The sequence below is a fragment of the Helianthus annuus genome, chromosome 3 (genome assembly GCF_002127325.2).
Source record: "Helianthus annuus cultivar XRQ/B chromosome 3, HanXRQr2.0-SUNRISE, whole genome shotgun sequence".
Taxonomy (NCBI): domain Eukaryota; kingdom Viridiplantae; phylum Streptophyta; class Magnoliopsida; order Asterales; family Asteraceae; genus Helianthus; species Helianthus annuus.
This window is the reverse complement of record NC_035435.2, coordinates 79,133,840-79,152,487: the sequence shown is the minus strand read 5'-3', so window position 1 is coordinate 79,152,487 and position 18,648 is coordinate 79,133,840. Positions and strand designations below refer to the sequence as shown.

Sequence of the window (18,648 nt, the reverse complement as noted above, 5' to 3'; positions counted from 1 at the left end):
CATAATCTTCATATGTATGAAACGTTGAATAAAAAATAATTAACTGTTTAGATTATTTATTTTTTGTAACAGGTGAGTATTCCGTATAGATTTTCATCACACACATGTATGTTCACGTTTCATATTTCCAAAAGCATGTGTTGGAATAGTACGACCAGATGTAGTGGTCCGACCATTGTGTTTAATATTAAAAAATAACACATGGAAATCTAAAGACTTTAATATCAACAACATGGTAAGGGTCTTTCTAAGATTGAGAAATGAGCATTCAAAAAAAAAAAAAAAAAACTAAAGCAAAATTATTTTTAGTACCCTTATGGGCTGCTAGTTTACCTCTTAATGAGCCTCTTAATGGATCCTCTTACTGGTTCAATACTTAATGGTTTCAGACTGTTTGTTTCACAAGCAAATGTTTGAATGATTCAGAAATTTGCCTCTGAATGGTTAAAATTTATACAGAGTCTGAATGGTTAAGACCTCTAATCTGAATTGGTCAGACATTTTGTCTCTAAACGGTTAAGCATTATACAGGATCTTAATGGTTCAGACCTCTTACTGGTTCAGCACTTAATGGTTCAGAACTCTTACTGGTTCAGCACTTAACTATTCAAATATTGCTAAACAGCCCCTTATGTATATATATATATATATAAAATCCAACTAACTTCTTACAGAAATTTTTGTATCATCTGAAAGCAACTGGTAAAAAAAGAAAAACAATAGGTGGGATGCATCTTCTATTAGAAGTATCAAACATTCTTTATCATATAAAACACAAGCCACACATCTCTAGCTAAAGTACCACAACTGAGGTAACCATATTTGCTACATTCTTCTTCCAGCCTTACCAAGAAATTCATATCACGTACTTTTCTTATTAGATATGTCAAAAGTACTATAGATGTCTTCAATAATGACGTTTTACACTTTTTACTCCCCTAAAAAAAATACTTTCACATGTTCTTAGACTCCTCTTGGAATTACATAACACATAAAACTTACACATTCATAAGCGATCCTCTCTCCCTCTTTTGCATTATTATAGATTTGAGTAACTAGAGACTCAACACGCTAGAAAAGGAATTAAGTAGCGTTCGTTTTGTAAAGTGGAATGTAATGGAAGTGAAATTGGAATTTACGCAAGAATTGAAATTTGATTTATAATTTATATGTGTTTGTTTTACATAATGGAATGAAATTCAGATGAAATTGGAATATAGATTCCTTTTCTTATATTGTTATTCAATTCCAATTAGTGTTTTTTGTTCAAACCAACAAAATAAGAACTGGAATTAGCATTCCAATTCTATCAAGATTTGATTCGGGTCTGTAAAACGAACGCTAAGTGTTTGTGATTCCTTATAAGTCTACATTGGCAAATCGTGATCGACATCGCATTACAGAAAATTATAATTTATGTATTTGAGTAACAAGAATAAACAAGCGAGAAGAAATTGAATGTTTGTGATTCATGGACTTTTATCACACTAAAAAAGTCATTTGCAATCTCTACATCTTAGATAGAAGCTAGTGGTAATATATTCCTATCCCAGTCAACAAGCTTAAAGAGAACTTTATACAATGTTATTTACCTATTAAAAAAGAAAACGATAAATAAAATTGTTAAATACATAGGAGTGGTCAGAAACACTATGCATCGTACCTCGTTATTTTTCCCTTACTCTTTGTTTTTATTTATTTTTGAACCTCAAAGATTTCATTGTTTCGATCTATTTTAAACTATACCAATAAATACTAATTATACAGCATGTCAGGATTTGAATTCTGTTTTTTTCTTCGATAGGCAAAAGCCTAAACCATTCAGCCAAAGCTGGAATGGTTTCCCTTAGGGGGCGCGGGGCGCATGGGGTAACCCCTACCCGCTCCCAAACACCGCCGTTGGTCTAGCGGGTAGGGGCGGGCAGGTTGGGGTTGGGGTTGGTCTAACAAGTTACCGATCGCTTTGTTGTTTTGTGTTGATTATCAATGTTGTTAAACGGCAATATAGCTGTTTACTTTCAAAAAAAAATATTTTAAATAATTACATTTCACACATTCCAAGGGGAGTGGGATGAGGATATGCGTTCCCCAAGAGTCGAAACCCAACCTCATCAAATGTCAGGTTAGCCAAGGTCGGACAACTGTGACACAGTGATCGTTCTGTCACCCCGCCCCATCTTAGGGTGATTGGGATTTTTAGGAATGCCATTTTTTTAATTTTAGGAATGTAATTTTTTATTTTATTTTTAGCAATGTATTTTTTTAGGAATGTATTTTTTTTTAGGAATGTGTTTTTTTTTTTCATTTTTAGGATGTATCAACTATTAATTGTGTTCAAGTATCAGTGTGTTTAATTATTTATTTGTTTAATTATTTTTCTTTGTAATAAAAACAAGAAAAGAGAAAGAGGTTAATCCGGTGTCCCGGTCTAAGTGGCGTCACTAAATAGGGTTGAAGAGGATAGTGAGTAGTTTAAGTGACATGACGAAAGAAGATTGGTGGAACTTATGGTAATGGTGGCGTCGCAAGAACTTTAAATTGGTTTACAATGCAAAAATAACCTTTTTACCCTCTCATTCTCAGTGTTTACAATTGATAAAAAAAGCAAGAGTAAATTGCTAAAATCGTCCCTGAGGTTTGGGCATTTTGTCAGTTTCATCCAAAACAACTTTTTTGTACTATATTGTTCTTCACTTTTGATATTTTTTTTTTCTATTTTCATCCAAACGCCTAATTTGAGTTATTTTTTATGTCAGATATTTGGATGAAAATGGTAAAACATCCGAAACCTCTAGGATGAAGTTGGCAAAAAAAAGTTAAACGTCTGGATGAAAATGGTAGAAAACCCTAAAACTGAAAGGCAATATGGTACAAAAAAAATTGTTTTGGATGAAACAGACAAACATAACGAAACCTCAGGAATGATTTTGACAATTTACTCAAAATGCAAGGTGCTTTACACTTTTGTTATAAACATGTTACATCTATCATACAAAGTATATAAACATAAATATTAAAGACCATAGAGATCATACAATTCTTTCATTGAGTGTATTATACCAATTAGGGGTGTTCATGGTTCGATTTCAAACTGTGAAACCGTCCAAACCAGTCATCGGTTGGATTCACGCTTGATTTTCTTCTTTAACTTTTGGTCGCTTGGTTTCAAAACTTTCAAACTGTAGCGAACGGTCTAGTTTACGGTTTATACCAAACTAGTTATATAAAACTTGGCTGGACTATATGATTTAATAATATATTTTTAGTTGTTTAGATATATTATATATGGGGTCAAGATTTAGAGAAAACGGCAGAAAATGTGAGAATGGTGAGAACGCTTATGCATCGTCCGATTAAAACAATCTATGGACTAGACTGACGCGGTGGCGTTTTCGTAAATAACATCAATTTTATTACGTGGACGCGCCTCATTAAGGGTAAAAAAGTCTTTACACTTCTATACCAAAACGCCATACTAATAAATAAAGCGCCATTACGGACCAAAACACATCCCGATATAAACAAAAACATCCCAGACATAAAAACACACCCCCAGAACCTGAAACGCCATATTTTCTACTATATACGATTCATCTTACAAACGCCAAAATCCCCAAAACATCAAACACACCTACTCAAAAAACGTCATCTACTATATATAGGGCTGTTCATGAGCCGAGCCGAACCGAGCCAGGCCAAGCTCGGGCTCGGCTCGATTATAAACCGAGCTGGCTCGGCTCGGCTCGGATTTGAAACCGAGCTGAAAATCTAAGCTCGGGCTCGGCTTGGTTTTAAACCGAGCTAGCTCGGCTCGGCTTGGTTTGGCTCGATTTTATAAAAAAAACTAATATATACCTCTTAAAATTTAATAGCCTAAAATATTATTCAATAATTTAAAAGAATATATTCAAAATAAGTTCAACCTAATACAATTCAAACCAAAATCAAGTTTAACAACGGAAAATAAGTTTTAATTTCAATAAAATACAATATTAGCTCATTAGTATGGTAATCAATCTTCAAATATGCCATAAATATCAAATTACAAATCTATATACATGTAAATAATAATCAGTTTTTTTTGTAATATATTATAATGTATATAAAATTAAACTTATTATAAGTAAAATAATTCGAGCTAAACCGAGCCGAGCTACAAAGCGAGCCGAACCGAGCCAGCTCGGCTCGTTACGAGCCGAGCCGAGCTAGGCTCCCTTTCTAACCGAGCCGAGCCGGCTCGGCTCACTTTTAAAACGAGCCAAATCGAGCGAGCTTTTTCAGAGCTAAATCCGAGCGAGCTTCGAGCGAGCTCCGAGCCGCGAGCTTTTTGAACAGCCCTAACTATATACCATTCATCTTAGAAAACGCCAAAACACTCAAACATCAAAGATTCCAAAAAATCGACGGTTCTTTCAGATACACTATTTCCTCAGTAAAACGCCAAAAATGGCAAATATCGTTTCTTGTATATTCAAATATTGTTCTACGCCAAAGTTTCGGAGAATGCATTCTTCCCTGAGGTGTTGTGACTCAAATAACATTTTGTTGCATGAGATGGACAAATCATAAACAAAAAGATGCTGGTGTCAGACTTATGTCATTTTTTGTGTTTTGTTATTGATGAATATTATAATGGCATGAAAAGATGAATGACACTGATGAGTTGTTTGAAGATACATATTCAAACAAAAAACTCATGTCATTTTGTCTTTCTAAACGTCCACAAAAACACAAGTATGGCTAAGCCAAACCGCCAGCGAATATGATTCAAAGAAGAAAGAGACTGATGAGAGCGAAGATTTGGAAGATGAATTGATTCTATTTTTATTTTTTTAATTTTCTTTTTCTGTTGTTTGTTATGTATTTTTCAACTTAGAATAAAAAAAATACATTATATTAATAAAATGCCAAACAATCATAATGCATGTGAAACGCCATAATGCAGTAAAAACGCCAAAAACTCCCAAACTATAATGAAAGTAGTTTGCAGAAGTATTAATAAAAGCTAAAAATGGGGAAAAAAACGCCAAAAACTACTTAAAGCCATTAAAAACGCCAACTTGGGAGATGGAAAGTCTATCACCCTAAAAACTCATAAAAAGCTGAACAAAAAAACAGTAAAAATACACAGTAACTGAAAAGACGGCTACTTTATTAATATCATTTATTATAAATAAAATCTCGCTTAAACGACGCGCCAAAAACATCCTATAAGAGAGACGTCTCTGCACAATCAACTGATCACAAACAAAAAACAAACGCCATATTTCCTAGAAACCATTCACTTTAAAATGCCAAAAATAATAGTTAAAAAAGCCACAGATGCAGAACCTCGATTCTTCTATATTGAGTATTGATCTGAATGAAGTTTCGCTGAATGGATTCTTCTCTGAGTTAGGTATCTCTATAATCTTTTGCTGAATGAGATGGACAAATATTCAAGAAAAAAAAGACTGATGACACTGATATGACATCATGTCACTTTGTTCTTGATGGATATATTGATGGCATGAAGGAATCAATACATTAGAGCAGGCGTTGGTCTTCAACATGTCATCAAACAAGTATATATCCAACCACAATAAAGGATGCCACAAAAAATAAGCATCTTCTAAAGACGGACATTATGTAGGAAAATAAAGATCTACATAAGGTATTCAAAAACAGGTTCAAAACGCCAAAAAGATTAAAGTAGAAGAGGCTGATGACAGTGAAGATTTGGATGAGAAATTAGATTATAATTTTTATTTTTTATTTTTCATTTTCTCCTGTTTGTTATCTAATTCTCTGTTGTTTATTATCTAATTCTCTACTAATTTAAAAAAATTGAGTATAAAATGCCAAAAACTACAAACACCAAAATGCCTGATAGTGTGAAAAACTGTGAGAACGCATGCTGGCAAAGCACGATGTTGCTATATTAAACGCCAAAAAACGCAAACAAAGTATTACTGGAAAAATCAACACTAATTGACAGATGAAAATTGAAAGAAACAGTAATTGCTAAAACAGTAAAATGAAGAGACGGTATCATTATTGCCAAACATTTATTATATTAAAAGCCACTACATGGAAAATTGAATTTATTTATCTTTTCAAAACGCCATAATTGTCTGTCACATTATAGGCCTGTATCCTACATGGCACAACACTTGATATAATAAAATCAAGAAAATTACTGATGTTTTTTATATTAAAGGCCTGCATCCTGATCTAAAAAACAATAAAAACGCCAAAACAATACTTAAAACGCCAAAATATATACTATGATCCTGATCTAAAAACAATAAAAACGCCGCGTATTTATTAAACGCCAAAAATGGAAAGATGAAGTGACATGCGTTTAAAAAAAGAAATATAAAAGGACAAAAAAGCCCCTCCGCCCTTCTCTAAGCGGCGTGACACGTGTTGGGTCAGGAAGCGTTCTCACCGTTCTCACACTTTTAAGCGTTTTATCCTGATCCCGTTTCATTATATATGTGTGTATATATATTGATAATTTGTATTTTGTATTAAGCTTAGTGAAAACAAAACCACAATAAAATGGGCTTAAAAATGGGCTTAATAATGTTTGAAGTGTAAAGTGGAATTGATGGGTTTAATATCCCTCAAATTCACCTCTATATCTTTCTGTTATATGCAGGAAGAAAAAAAAAAAGCTTTCCATCTTGTTATGTTGGACAACTTATTATATTTTATATTTCAGTGACCCTTTATGTTTGTCTCTATTTTAGATACTATACAACGTTTTTTCAAACTTTCTTTATGGTTCTTATATAATTCTTTTATGTATTTTGGTTTAATCTTTATGTTCTGCACTGGACACCAAACGCTTTTATGTATATTTGATATTTTGTTTCTAAGCTTGTATTGTGGATAGAATGGGCAATACTTCGGTATCTTTATTTTATTTATTACTAATTTTATATAAAGGCCTAAATAATCCTAAACCGTGAAACCAAATCAAAATCAAACATTTAGTAACGGTTCGGTTTCAAATCTCAACAGTTTGGTTTTGATTTTTGATAATTAGAAACTGTTATCTCATCTTTTTAATTTCGATTCCCCCACCGCCTTGCGCATCTCTTGTTGTCTCCTACTAATTCGTTCATTTTTCTTGTCTTGTATTCAGAGACGACATCTATCAAACCAACCTTCCCTTTGCTTGATGACGACTCAAAACTTTTCCTTAGTTGAGGCGTTTTTGGTGTGTGTCCTCGTTGCTATTTTCATTTAAACTAGTTATAAAAACCGCCGCCGCGGTTGCGGCGAACTTCTTTTCTTATTTAGTATGTGTTTATATGTGTTTGAAATCACTACGAGCGCGTTGCACACGGAACCGTTGACAAGAATAAAAAGAAAATGTAGAAAAAACACTAAAAAATAACCGAAAGAAAATCAACTAAAAAGTTGTATGGTAATGATGTTGTTCGGTAGAAACCCATAGTTAGAGATGAGGAAATAGTAATGGGTACCGATACCGAATTTCCTGAACTACCAGTTCGGTACCGACTTTTGGCGTTCCTGGTACCGGTTCGCTACCGGTTTTTACCTTCATATACCGGTACCGTAACCGATATATTTTCGGTACCAATACCGACTCGGTATCAATTGGCACCGAGCTCATCCCTACTCCTGAAACTAAAAAAAAATTGTACGATACCGTTGTTATTCGTACGTTACCCTTGATCAGGGATGAGCAAATGGTACTGGGTAGGGCTGTAAACGAACCGAACGAACACGAACAAAGCTATGTTCGTGTTCGTTCGTTAAGGAAATTTGGATGTTCGTGAACTGTTCGCGAACACATGACGAACAGAAGTTTGTGTTCGTGTTCGTTCGTTAAGGAATTTTGGTTGTTCGCGAACAGTTCGTGAACACTAATCACGAACGCAAACGAACACAAATGAACTTTAATTTTGAAAATTAAAAAAGGAACCGTTAATCTTAAACATTGTACCATTTAAAGGTTGAAGGGATGGATGATATTGGGTTCAATTGATTGGAGATAGGCTGAATGAAGGAGCGTGATATCAAAGAGAGAGAGGGCCTGAGAGAGGGAAATACATATGGGGAAAGTAAAAAATTAATAAAACATTAAAAACTTTTAGAAAAATAAACATAAAAAACCGAACACGAACAGACATAAACGAACGAACATAAACGAACTATTACCGAACGTTCACGAACGTAGTCGAACGAACGAGACCTTTGTTCGTGTTCGTTCGTTAAGCTTATCGAACGAAATTTTTTGTCCGTGTTCGTTCGTTAAGCTTATCGAACGAACATAAACGAACTTTCCGCCGAACGGTTCACGAACTGTTCGCTGAACGTTCGGTTCGTTTACAGCCCTAGTACTGGGTAGCAGTACCAAATTTCTCAAACTAAAAGATTATCAAACTCAATCCGGTACCGACTTTTGGCGTTTTATGTACCAGGCTGGTGCTGGTTTTTACCTTCATGTACCGATAACAAACCGGTATTTTCGATACAAGTACCGGTTGACACCAAACTTATTGGTTTTACCTTCATGTACAGATAACGAACCGGTATTTTCGATACAAGTATCGGTTGACACCAAACTTATCAAACTTAAAAAGTAAAAAAATAACAATTATTATAATATTAAAATAAAGTTAATTACATAGTTAGTCCATGTGGTTTGCCCAAAGTAACATACTTAGGTACTAATAGTTTAAAATCACATTCTAGGGTATTAACTTTTCATTTTGTAACGTTTGGAGGTATTAACGTTATTTGTAGGTTTAAAATCAAATTCTATTAGTACCTAAGTGTGTTATTTTATGCAAACCACGGGGACTAACTATGTTAATACCCTAAAAGTTAATACATCCAAATGTTAGAAAATGAAAAGTTAATACCCTAGAAGGTGATTTTAAACTATTAGTACCTAAGTATATTATTTTGTGCAAACCACAGGGACTAACTATGTAATTAACTCTTAAAATAATAAAAACATAAAACTATATATAACATTTTATTATATTATAATATATTAAAAATACTATTACATTGTCCTTTTAGTGTATATATATATATATATATATATATGGAGAGAGAGAGAGAGAGAGAGAGAGAGAGAGAGAGAGAGAGAGAGAGAGAGAGAGAGAGAGAGAGAGAGAGAGAGAGAGAGAGAGAGAGAGAGAGAGAGAGAGAGAGAGAGAGAGAGAGAGAGAGAGAGAGTATAATATACAAAAGCCCTAATCATACTTCATGTACGCGACAAGGAGATCTTAACGCGTGGCACCGATTAAGATTTCTCATTAAGACAAATTAGACATTTTCATTATTGAGACAGGGTAATTAAGACATTTACTAACATCAAGAGAATTATGCAAGTTCGTTATCTCCTGCATCCCGGTAATTACGATTCCAATCAGTTTCAAATATTTTCCATTTTTCAAAGTATCAAATTAGCCTTGCATCTGATGTAAACTCTACTAACAGTATTTTTGATGTGCAGATGAAGGTCTTAAAGCAGCAGAAGATGAACCAACAAATCTGGGAAAACTACTACAGGAACCGAAATCTTCGTTGAGGGACAACGACATAAACCTCATGATGGATCAGTCATCTGCTGATCACTTGGTTTACTCGTATCTGAAAGATGCAGTGGAGACGGTGCAAGAGAAGATGGAAACAAGTGACAAGGAGCTTGGGAAGATATTCACATCGAACTAGGTGGTGTGACTGATTAATCAACGTTTTTTGTTGATTTTTGGGGAGGTTATAATGTTGGTATTTTGAAAACTTACAACTATGGCTTACTTTTAGCATGTTTTGATACCTTTTCAGACATCTATGTATGGTCTTTTGGCGTTATTATATGAAAAAGAAATGTTAAATATTATCACGCATGTTTAAAAAAATATGGAATATTATCACGCATGTTTAAAAAGGCAGTTTACATCAGACGTTAGTTATGAAAAAAATATGTGCTTGGGCATGATTTTGCTTGAAGTAGCTGTGAACCGGGGATACTTAAAAAGGCAGTTGAGATATTATCACGCATGTTTAAAAATATATGAAATATTATCACGCTTGTTTAAAAAGGCAGTTGAGATGGTATACATAATCACGCACGGCAGGGAAAAACATATTAAAATGGTATTAAAATCACGCATGTTAAAATGCAAAAATCACATAACACATAAAGTTGTTACTTAGAAAAGGCATAAAAAAACCAATGTTTAAATGTATGCAATTGTGGGTCAAAAATTACTCGTCGTCGTCGCTTAGCTCTTCCCATTCAGAATCACTATCATCTGCTTCGTCAACCTCCTCATACTCCTCCTCTCCCTCACCAGTTTCTGCCTCCTCGTCCTCTTCGTCTACTAAGCCAAGATCAGTCTGTAACTGAATTACCATTCTTTTCTTCCTTTTCTTATCGGCATCACTAGCTTGACCCTTTAAAACCTCGCAAGTTCGGATATCATGACCTTTGGTATTGCAAACACTGCTTGTCCGACTTCTCTTGCCTTTTAGACTAATAATCTTTTCTTTTTTTTGATTTAATCCACTTATGTGAACCGTGTCCTTTGTTTCTAATACCGGTTGGCACACGGACTGTAGGTGGAGCATCAGTGTTCGGTTTCTCGTAACCGATTAACCTTGAATATCTATCAAACTTAGGGTCGATGGGCTTAGTTATGCGAAGTTCATCAACCATTTCTTTCATCTCCCTCATCCGATCCCTGACTATAACTAGATGATCAAAATCTCTCATCAAGTTACCAATAAGATACTCTCCGGTCTGCATTATCTCATACGCAACCTCTTTGGCCTTTTTATGCCCATCATTATCATCAACACTTAAATCAAATGTCTTATTTAGATCATTCGGTACCACGTCTTTGGTCCATCTTCTCATAACGTACTTGTTAGGAATTTCTTTCACTTTGAACATCTTGAACACAAAGTATATATGTTGCATAACAATCCATATTGTTTAAACCTGCGACAACTGCATGATGCAATTACATCCTCCCCCTTCTTGAAACAAACCTAAACAAAAAAAATTGAAAATTAAAAATCAAGGAAAAAACGCACGTTGTTATGTAATAACGCGTGTTAGCTGGTCTAGATAATGTTACCTCTAATAAACCGTCACCGTGGGCTTTCCAATCCTTCATACTTATCTTCAAGAACGGTTCCTCGATTTTAGTCTCCATAGTAAGGCACTCGGACATGTTCCATATAACTCTACCTGTTGATCAGCAAAAATGGACCTGGTGTAAATTTTCATAGAATCATCCTCTATGGTAGTTTCAGACCAGTTATCTAGGGTTGTATTTCTAGAAATATGGTCATTTTTCCGATGGTTGAATCTTTGCACGTCCATTGCACCATCAAAATGGTTAAAAAACTCAACAAGGGTAAGTTGAGAATTTGACACCTGACAGAAAAAATGGTTTTCGCTCTCTGATCTGGAGGTGGTCCGCATGAGCCCAGACATAGGCTCATAACGATAGAAAGGTGGAATCCACGAAGATCTCATGCCAAACATATCGTCAATCCATTTATTCTCGGTTTGACCGAATTCAATCATTATCAGTTTCCATTCTCTCTCAAACGTTTCTGGCGCAATCGAATCAGTCCATACAATGTCACACATACGTCTTTTGAAGTCTTCGTTGTTACACAACTCATGTCCCACCTATTAAAACAAAAGATTGGAATGAACGAAAATCAGAAATATTTATAATTATTCACTCTTTTTGTAAAAAAAAAATGAGTGTAGGAAATAATAACGCATGATGAACTTTTTGAACAAGTGCATATAAAAATCAGAAATCTTTATAGTTATTATGCCGGTCATAATAGTAATAACGCATGTTGTAGTTGTGACTAACCTTATTGGCAACTTTCTTCATTATGTGCCACATACATAATCTGTGCCTACTCTTATCGAACACTGCCTCGATAGCTTGTTTCATCGCCGGGTCCTGATCAGTGATGACCACCTTCGGCTGCTTACCAAATGAGTTCAAAAATGATTGTAACAGCCATTTGTATGATTCAATGCTTTCGGATGCTAGCAACCCAGCTCCAAGCATCACATTCCGATAGTGGTTATCAATACCAGTAAAGGGTACAAACACCATTTTATACCTTCAAAATGATGAAATATAATGAATAAAAAAACAACAAAATTATACAAAAGAAATAACAGATAAAACATTACAGTGAAGACTAACTTGTTGGTTTTGAATGTAGCATCAAACGATATGACATCTCCAAACTCAGCATAGTTACGTTTGCACTAACCATCGGCCCAGAACAGGCCAGTTAGTCGTTTGTTTTCATCGACTGAATGTACAAATGAATAATCAGCCATAACCTGCTTTTTATCGGTCAACCTATTGATAACCATATCTGCATCATACTCTCCTATATAGCTATGTATCCTAGCTCTAAAATTCTTGCAGTCGTCTTTAGTTGCGCCAACATTTTCAAAACCTCCGTATCTTTGTCTCATTATATTGAAGGCTTTCACTGGCCCAAGACTTAATGTACCAAGCTCCCAGATCATCTCTTATTGTGTTTCGGATAGATGCCTATAAGACGGTAATAAATGCATATCTTTGGGGCACACGAATGAATGATTATGCGATTCAACAAACTTATCAACCTTATACAACACCCCATCCGTCGAACAAAGCTTAATTTGTGCTTTACACCCGGTTCGAATAATCGGCCTGCTCCTACTTTTATATGGCTTAGACAACTTCGAATAAGGATCATCAAATGCCTGTGGTTTATGCCCCTCCTTTGAACACACAAAGTATTTAGTCTTGATAATACCACCATTATGATGTTCACCTCCTTTTCAAGCAAAGAACCCTACCTTCTTAGCATATGTCTGATAAAAACATATGCTTGCTCTATGGAAGTGAATTCCATTCCTATAACAGGAACACATGATGAAGCTACCTCAGGAATATACAATCTTTCATCTACACATTTTGAAATGACAAAAAAAAAAACATCAGCTCTAAAGAAAGACACACAGGGAAATAAAAAAGGAAATCACGCAAAGAACAAAATCACGCATGTTGCCTCAATAATAACGCAGGTAGAAAAAAAAAGCCAGTGTCAAGCTGCGGCTTGAGAGGAGCTCCTTGATGGCTCTGTTTCCTGGCTCAGTCGACATTGCTGTACTTAGTTAGGCTTCTTATTTTTTCCAAATATGGAATGGTGGTTATATAATATGTATGAAGAGTTTAATTTAATATGGTAGTTGGGGGACATTTGGTTAGTAAAATTAAATTTACTACTTAATTACCAGTCAGGTCGATTTGGAAGCCTATTTGTAGATATCATCATTATTAGCATTTTTTATTTAAAATCAAGTTACAAGTTGCTTACTATTAACAAAATATCCAACTTTCTTAAATTCACTCATTCAATGTACAAGTTTTTTTTTTTTGGCAGAATATTCATTTTCCATTTTCTTAAAACATGCGTGATTATTTATCACATTCGTGATTTATTCTAAATGCGTAATTATTGACAAGCAGGAATTTCTTTTTATCAGTCAATATTCCTGTAACTTACTAAGGGTAGGTTTTTATCTCAAAAGTCCAATGGGGGTTATCAAATATTTATGAAGATTTTCTTTTAATAGGGTAGTTGGGTGAGATTTGTTCAGTAAAATTAAATATGTAGCATAATTACCTCTCAGGTTGTTTTGGAAGGCTATTTGTAGATATCATTATTTTTAGGATTATTATATTTCATTACAAGTAGCATGTTTTTTTAATGTTTTTAACAAAACATCCATATTTCTTGAATTCACTGTACTTGTTGCATGTAATTGTTTTGTTTAGAATATGCAATTTCATTTATTATAACGTGCATGATTTTCTGGGCTTATGTATATAGATACGTGCGTTATTTTTGAACTTCAATAATTTTCTAACATGTGTACTTTTTATAAATATCTGTACTGGACCAACAAAATTCCAAAAAAACATCAACAGTGTATTCTGATTCAATAATTGGCATGCTTAATAATTATAGATGTCATCTTCTTGGGTATTTCATTTTATATTTCATTGAAACACCATTTCAATATTACCTTCAAAGATGTCAGATTCTCTCAATTCATCTACTGGATCTTCTTCATCATATGGTATGAGTGTTTACCTCAAAAAGAGGATCTAGGAACAAATTGCTGAAGACAGGTCTTGTAAAGATTTGTTGGAGACTAACGTTTCTAGGGTAAGAGAGAACATGAAGAGGAGAGAAGAAATATTCAATTTGCTGCCTGGAATGAAAGAGTCCAGTGTCCGAGAGGTAGCTATGATGTTCATGGTTGATCTAGAAGAGCGCGATGAAAAACAGCTGAAGGAGCTTTCGGATGCAATAGCCGTTTTAAGATGCTCTATGGACACCAAGATCAAGTTTTTAGATTCCTTTTTTTGAAGTTGTCTAAGCATGTGTGTTTGGTGTATGTTTTCGAGTAGTTTAACCATGTTTTTTTGGTTTATCTAAGTGGTTTTCTATGTGTTGCACCTGTTTTTGGATAACGAATCATAGGCGTTGTGTTTTGTTATTAATGTCGTCTCGTATTATAGTATAGAAAAACATCAAAACAAGAAAAATCTAATAAGATAAATTACAAACACATCATTAATAAAACAAAAATTGGTGAACATATCACTATAACAAAAAAAGTTTAAATACATAACATTTTTGTTTACACTTTTTTAAGATTAAAGAACTCATCCAATCGTTGACTGATTTTTTTATCTAGATCTTTCAACATATCCACTTTGGCTGATTTTTTCTCAAATTCCTTAGGTGCTTCAAAGACTTGTTTTCTTATAAGATTGTACTCCGACAATACAATCTTACTAAGGTAGCGATACCTCAAGAACCGAAGTTGTGAATCTTGAGCGTCTTTTCTATCTTCGTTGACAAACCCCGAATTCCATGGTGTTTTGCCTTTGTATGTCTCCATATGCCTCATAGTGAAGACACCACAATCAACTCCATTTTCAAGAGTCCTCCAATCCATTTCTTTCCTTATTATCCTTGCTGTTTCCAATTTTTTATCCATTCTGTTTGTCGTATCTTGTTTTTTAGGTATTGAATGAGAGCTTTACGCTAAAATCAGATAAAAAATTATATTAGTACCTATTTATTATAGTATATAAAGTTGAATTTTGCAGTTTTACCAGCATTTCGGGACGCCCACGGTAACGTTTAGCAAACGCTTGTTTGATCCTAGAGTTATCAATTAACTCAATTATCGCCCTTCTTTAAGTAAAAGCATATACAGAAGAAATGTTGAGATAATAGTACTGGAATGAAGATAAGATCCACTGTTTCAATATTCTTCACCCCATATTTAACCAGTGTATCTTCAAGGTTTGATTCAAATACTTTCAATCGTACATTGTCATTGTACTCGGGCCCATAAATTGGTTCAGGCTGCAAAAATTTGTATGTATCCGGTAAGTATAGTATCTACATATTTTTAAACAAGCGTAATTAAATGTAGAACATGCGTGATTAATACCTAATGATCCGACATGCGTGATTACCACACAAGCTGTGTGAATATTTTTAAACAAGCGTAATTATTTGATAACATGCGTGATTAATTGAAAATGAACCTACTTTATTAATTGTTTCAAATATATAACTTGCGTTATTAACTTACAATCATTGAACTTGGCAAGAACAGTCTGTACGGTGATGATTTTTTGTCCCTTTTTTTCTCTTCATAGTTTAACACATCTACAAAAGCGTCCACTCCCTTAGAAGCTACGAATTGTGATGGGTGGAAGCTTTCAAAAATTATTTTGAAGGTTTCCAACCCACTTTCTGAATTATACATCATTGACCTCTTTGATATAACCAACAAGTCAATTAGTGGATCTTTTTAAGTGTTTTAAAGAAATAAAATGTAGAACTTACCCAATGTCACCGATCGGAGATAAGAGGTATGAGATGATCGTTTTGTCACGATCCAAGAGTGGCTCATATAAGCTTACTATCCTGTTGCAATAAGGTGATCGGTATATATCACCTAATTTTGTCATTCGTTTTTCATTCATATCACTTTTTAATATGCGCCCTCACTATTTCATCCTTTTCTTTTTCATCAATATTTTTTGTTTACACCCGTAGTAGTATTTTGTGTACTGCCCGGTGAAGTTGTTTGTAGGATGGGAGCCAATTTTGAAAGCGTCTCCACCGACTGCATTTCTGCATTCGTTACTTCATCATTTGTTTCTTCAGCAGATGTGTTGGATGTCTTTTTTTTACCATAAACGTCAGGGTTTATGTTTTCTAGTTCATTCAACATCGAGTTGGTTACCGTCTTTTGCGTTGGTTTTTTTTTGTTGACTGGACTCTGCTAAATTTACCTCTTGTTCTATTTCTTGTTCCACATCTGCCGCAGCGTCAACCACTGTTTGTATGATAAAATTCATCAGTAAGAAGACAGCAACTACTGTAGTAATGATTAAATTTGTTACCTTCTCTCGTCTGGTCAGGGTGTCTGTATACACCTGGTTCTACAGTTTGTAATTGTGCCAGGCGTGTGTCTGAAATACCCCCATCTTCTTCAATCACAATCTCATCATCGTCACAACCTTAAGAAAACATGAACGTTTTATCATCATTTAACTTAAATTGCTGATAATATTAGAAAAAATACATAAAATGTTGTCTACCTTTTGTCTTTGTCTTCTCGGTGTTTTCCTTTTGTACTGTTGCATCTTTATCTCCTACAAATTGTTGAATATTAGCTGCATCCTCTACATCTTCGTTTAAAAGAACTTCATCACTACCACAAGTTTTATGATCAGCCGTTGAGACGGTATCCTTCACTGTATCATCCCACCTTTTGCACATTCTCATTATTTCTGGATCCCAGAAATACTTTTCCTTGGCGTTAGTAACGATTTTGTTCATTTGCGTAACGAGAGCAATGTATTTATTTATGTTACGGTCCATGTTTTTCAACAACACCTACAGGATTTAAAGGTCAATATTCACAGTAGCTTTTGGTTTAATCTAAGGTAGCATCATTATTTTATCACTTTTTAAAACAAGAGTTATTATACATAAATCAAGCGTCATTATGTCAGATATCATTATGGATCGTGCATGATTATTTCAAAATAGTGTACCTTCTTATTTTTCTTCGAGGCTTCACACGCACCATCGTCACAGGGAACCCCTGTCAGCTGAATCGGTGTGCTGCAGTAGTCTATAAGTTTTTGCGTTTGGGTCCCGATGCCCGTAACTAGGTTCAACTCTGAAATATCACGAACTTCATACCAGTCATCAAACAAATCAAATGTTGATGGTATGTAACATTCGTCGTTTGGACTTTTTCACGCTCGTTTCGCCTTTTGTATACCTTTGTGGTATCCACAGGTAGTATTGTGAACTCATCTGTTATAGGGTCACTCGTCTTTTCTAATCCAACAGTGTTTCCTTCTACTGTTGCAGCCTCGTGTACTGGGATGTTGTCATGGAAAAGGTCTTCCAATAATGTAGAAGGTTGGTGAGCATACTTATTTAGGACTTCTGTTGACATTTTCGCAGCCTTTTGTTGCTCATGGTCTTCGTTGTCTGAGGCTACCGGATGCTCTTGAACCTGTGGCGGATGTTGATCCTGCTGTTGAAGTTGTTGGGCCTGGTCATCCCGATGCGTTTGGGTTTCATTCTGATGCCTTTGTTTATCATTTTCAAAATTATCTTCAACATCTGTTAGTGGCCCATTGTTGTATATATGCTCTTCTAAGTCATCAACCATAATCCCTGTCATATACTTTATGACAGGCATTTCGATAACTTCCTTGAAAAAATTGTGCCTTTTGTTGTATTCATGGGCGTATAGAAGCTGCAGCGACATGAAAATCAAAAGTTTGAAATGTTAGTAACAATCGACTTTTCTACTTGATATTATCAAGATGTTTTGAAAAAACGTACCATTAGAAAAGCAACAGGTCCGTTATATTGTGAATCAAAGTTTTTCCAACCTTGTCTAGTTCTTTTAAGAGAATCTAAAACAAACGAGCACCAGTCCAGTTTTGATATGTCTTCCTCTTTGTCAATTGCAAGCAAAAAACTTTGTTTCACTGTGGTTGACTTTGTAATCTCTACAAATAAGGTGTTCCAGTACGCTAAAAAATTTAACTTGAATAACCTTCCACAATTTGGTTGTAGATGCATTGCTTTTGCAACCAATCCATGAGTGATCCTGTTGTTATCGGGCCACTGGTTTTTGAACTCATCTATGGTTGTATCTAACCCATTAGTAGCAGTATTTTTTTGTACTATTGCACCCTTCCGAGGCTTATTTTTTTCGAGTACCGGATTTGGCTCCTTCGAAATACCAAACACATCATGTACTGAATCACGTGTTATTCTTATCCTATGATTTCCGATGTTTAGCGTGCTGTCTTGCTCGTCATAGTTTCGTACGAGCCAATATCCCAAATGGGTGCATATGTAATTAACATTTATATCAAGAACTGGTCCAAATCCTATGCTTTTAACATCAGCTATTTGTGCTTGAGTAAACTTTCTTATTGTTTCCAAGAAAGAAGAGTTAATGCTTCGTGATGATAAGCATAGAATGGTCTCCGTTCCACCCTGATT

At 34.7% G+C, this 18,648-nt stretch overlaps 1 protein-coding gene across 1 annotated transcript; it reads right to left on the bottom strand.

Annotated features, from left to right (window-relative positions):
• Positions 1-11,223: 11,223 nt before the first annotated feature.
• LOC110931489 (protein FAR1-RELATED SEQUENCE 5-like) lies at positions 11,224-12,553 on the bottom strand. Its single transcript, XM_022174881.1, has 4 exons — positions 12,303-12,553; positions 11,874-12,132; positions 11,295-11,677; positions 11,224-11,227 (listed from the first exon to the last, which is right to left on the bottom strand). The coding sequence occupies exons 1-4, from the start codon at positions 12,551-12,553 to the stop codon at positions 11,224-11,226; spliced, it is 897 nt and encodes a 298-aa protein (XP_022030573.1).
• Between the last annotated feature and the right edge of the window lie 6,095 nt (positions 12,554-18,648).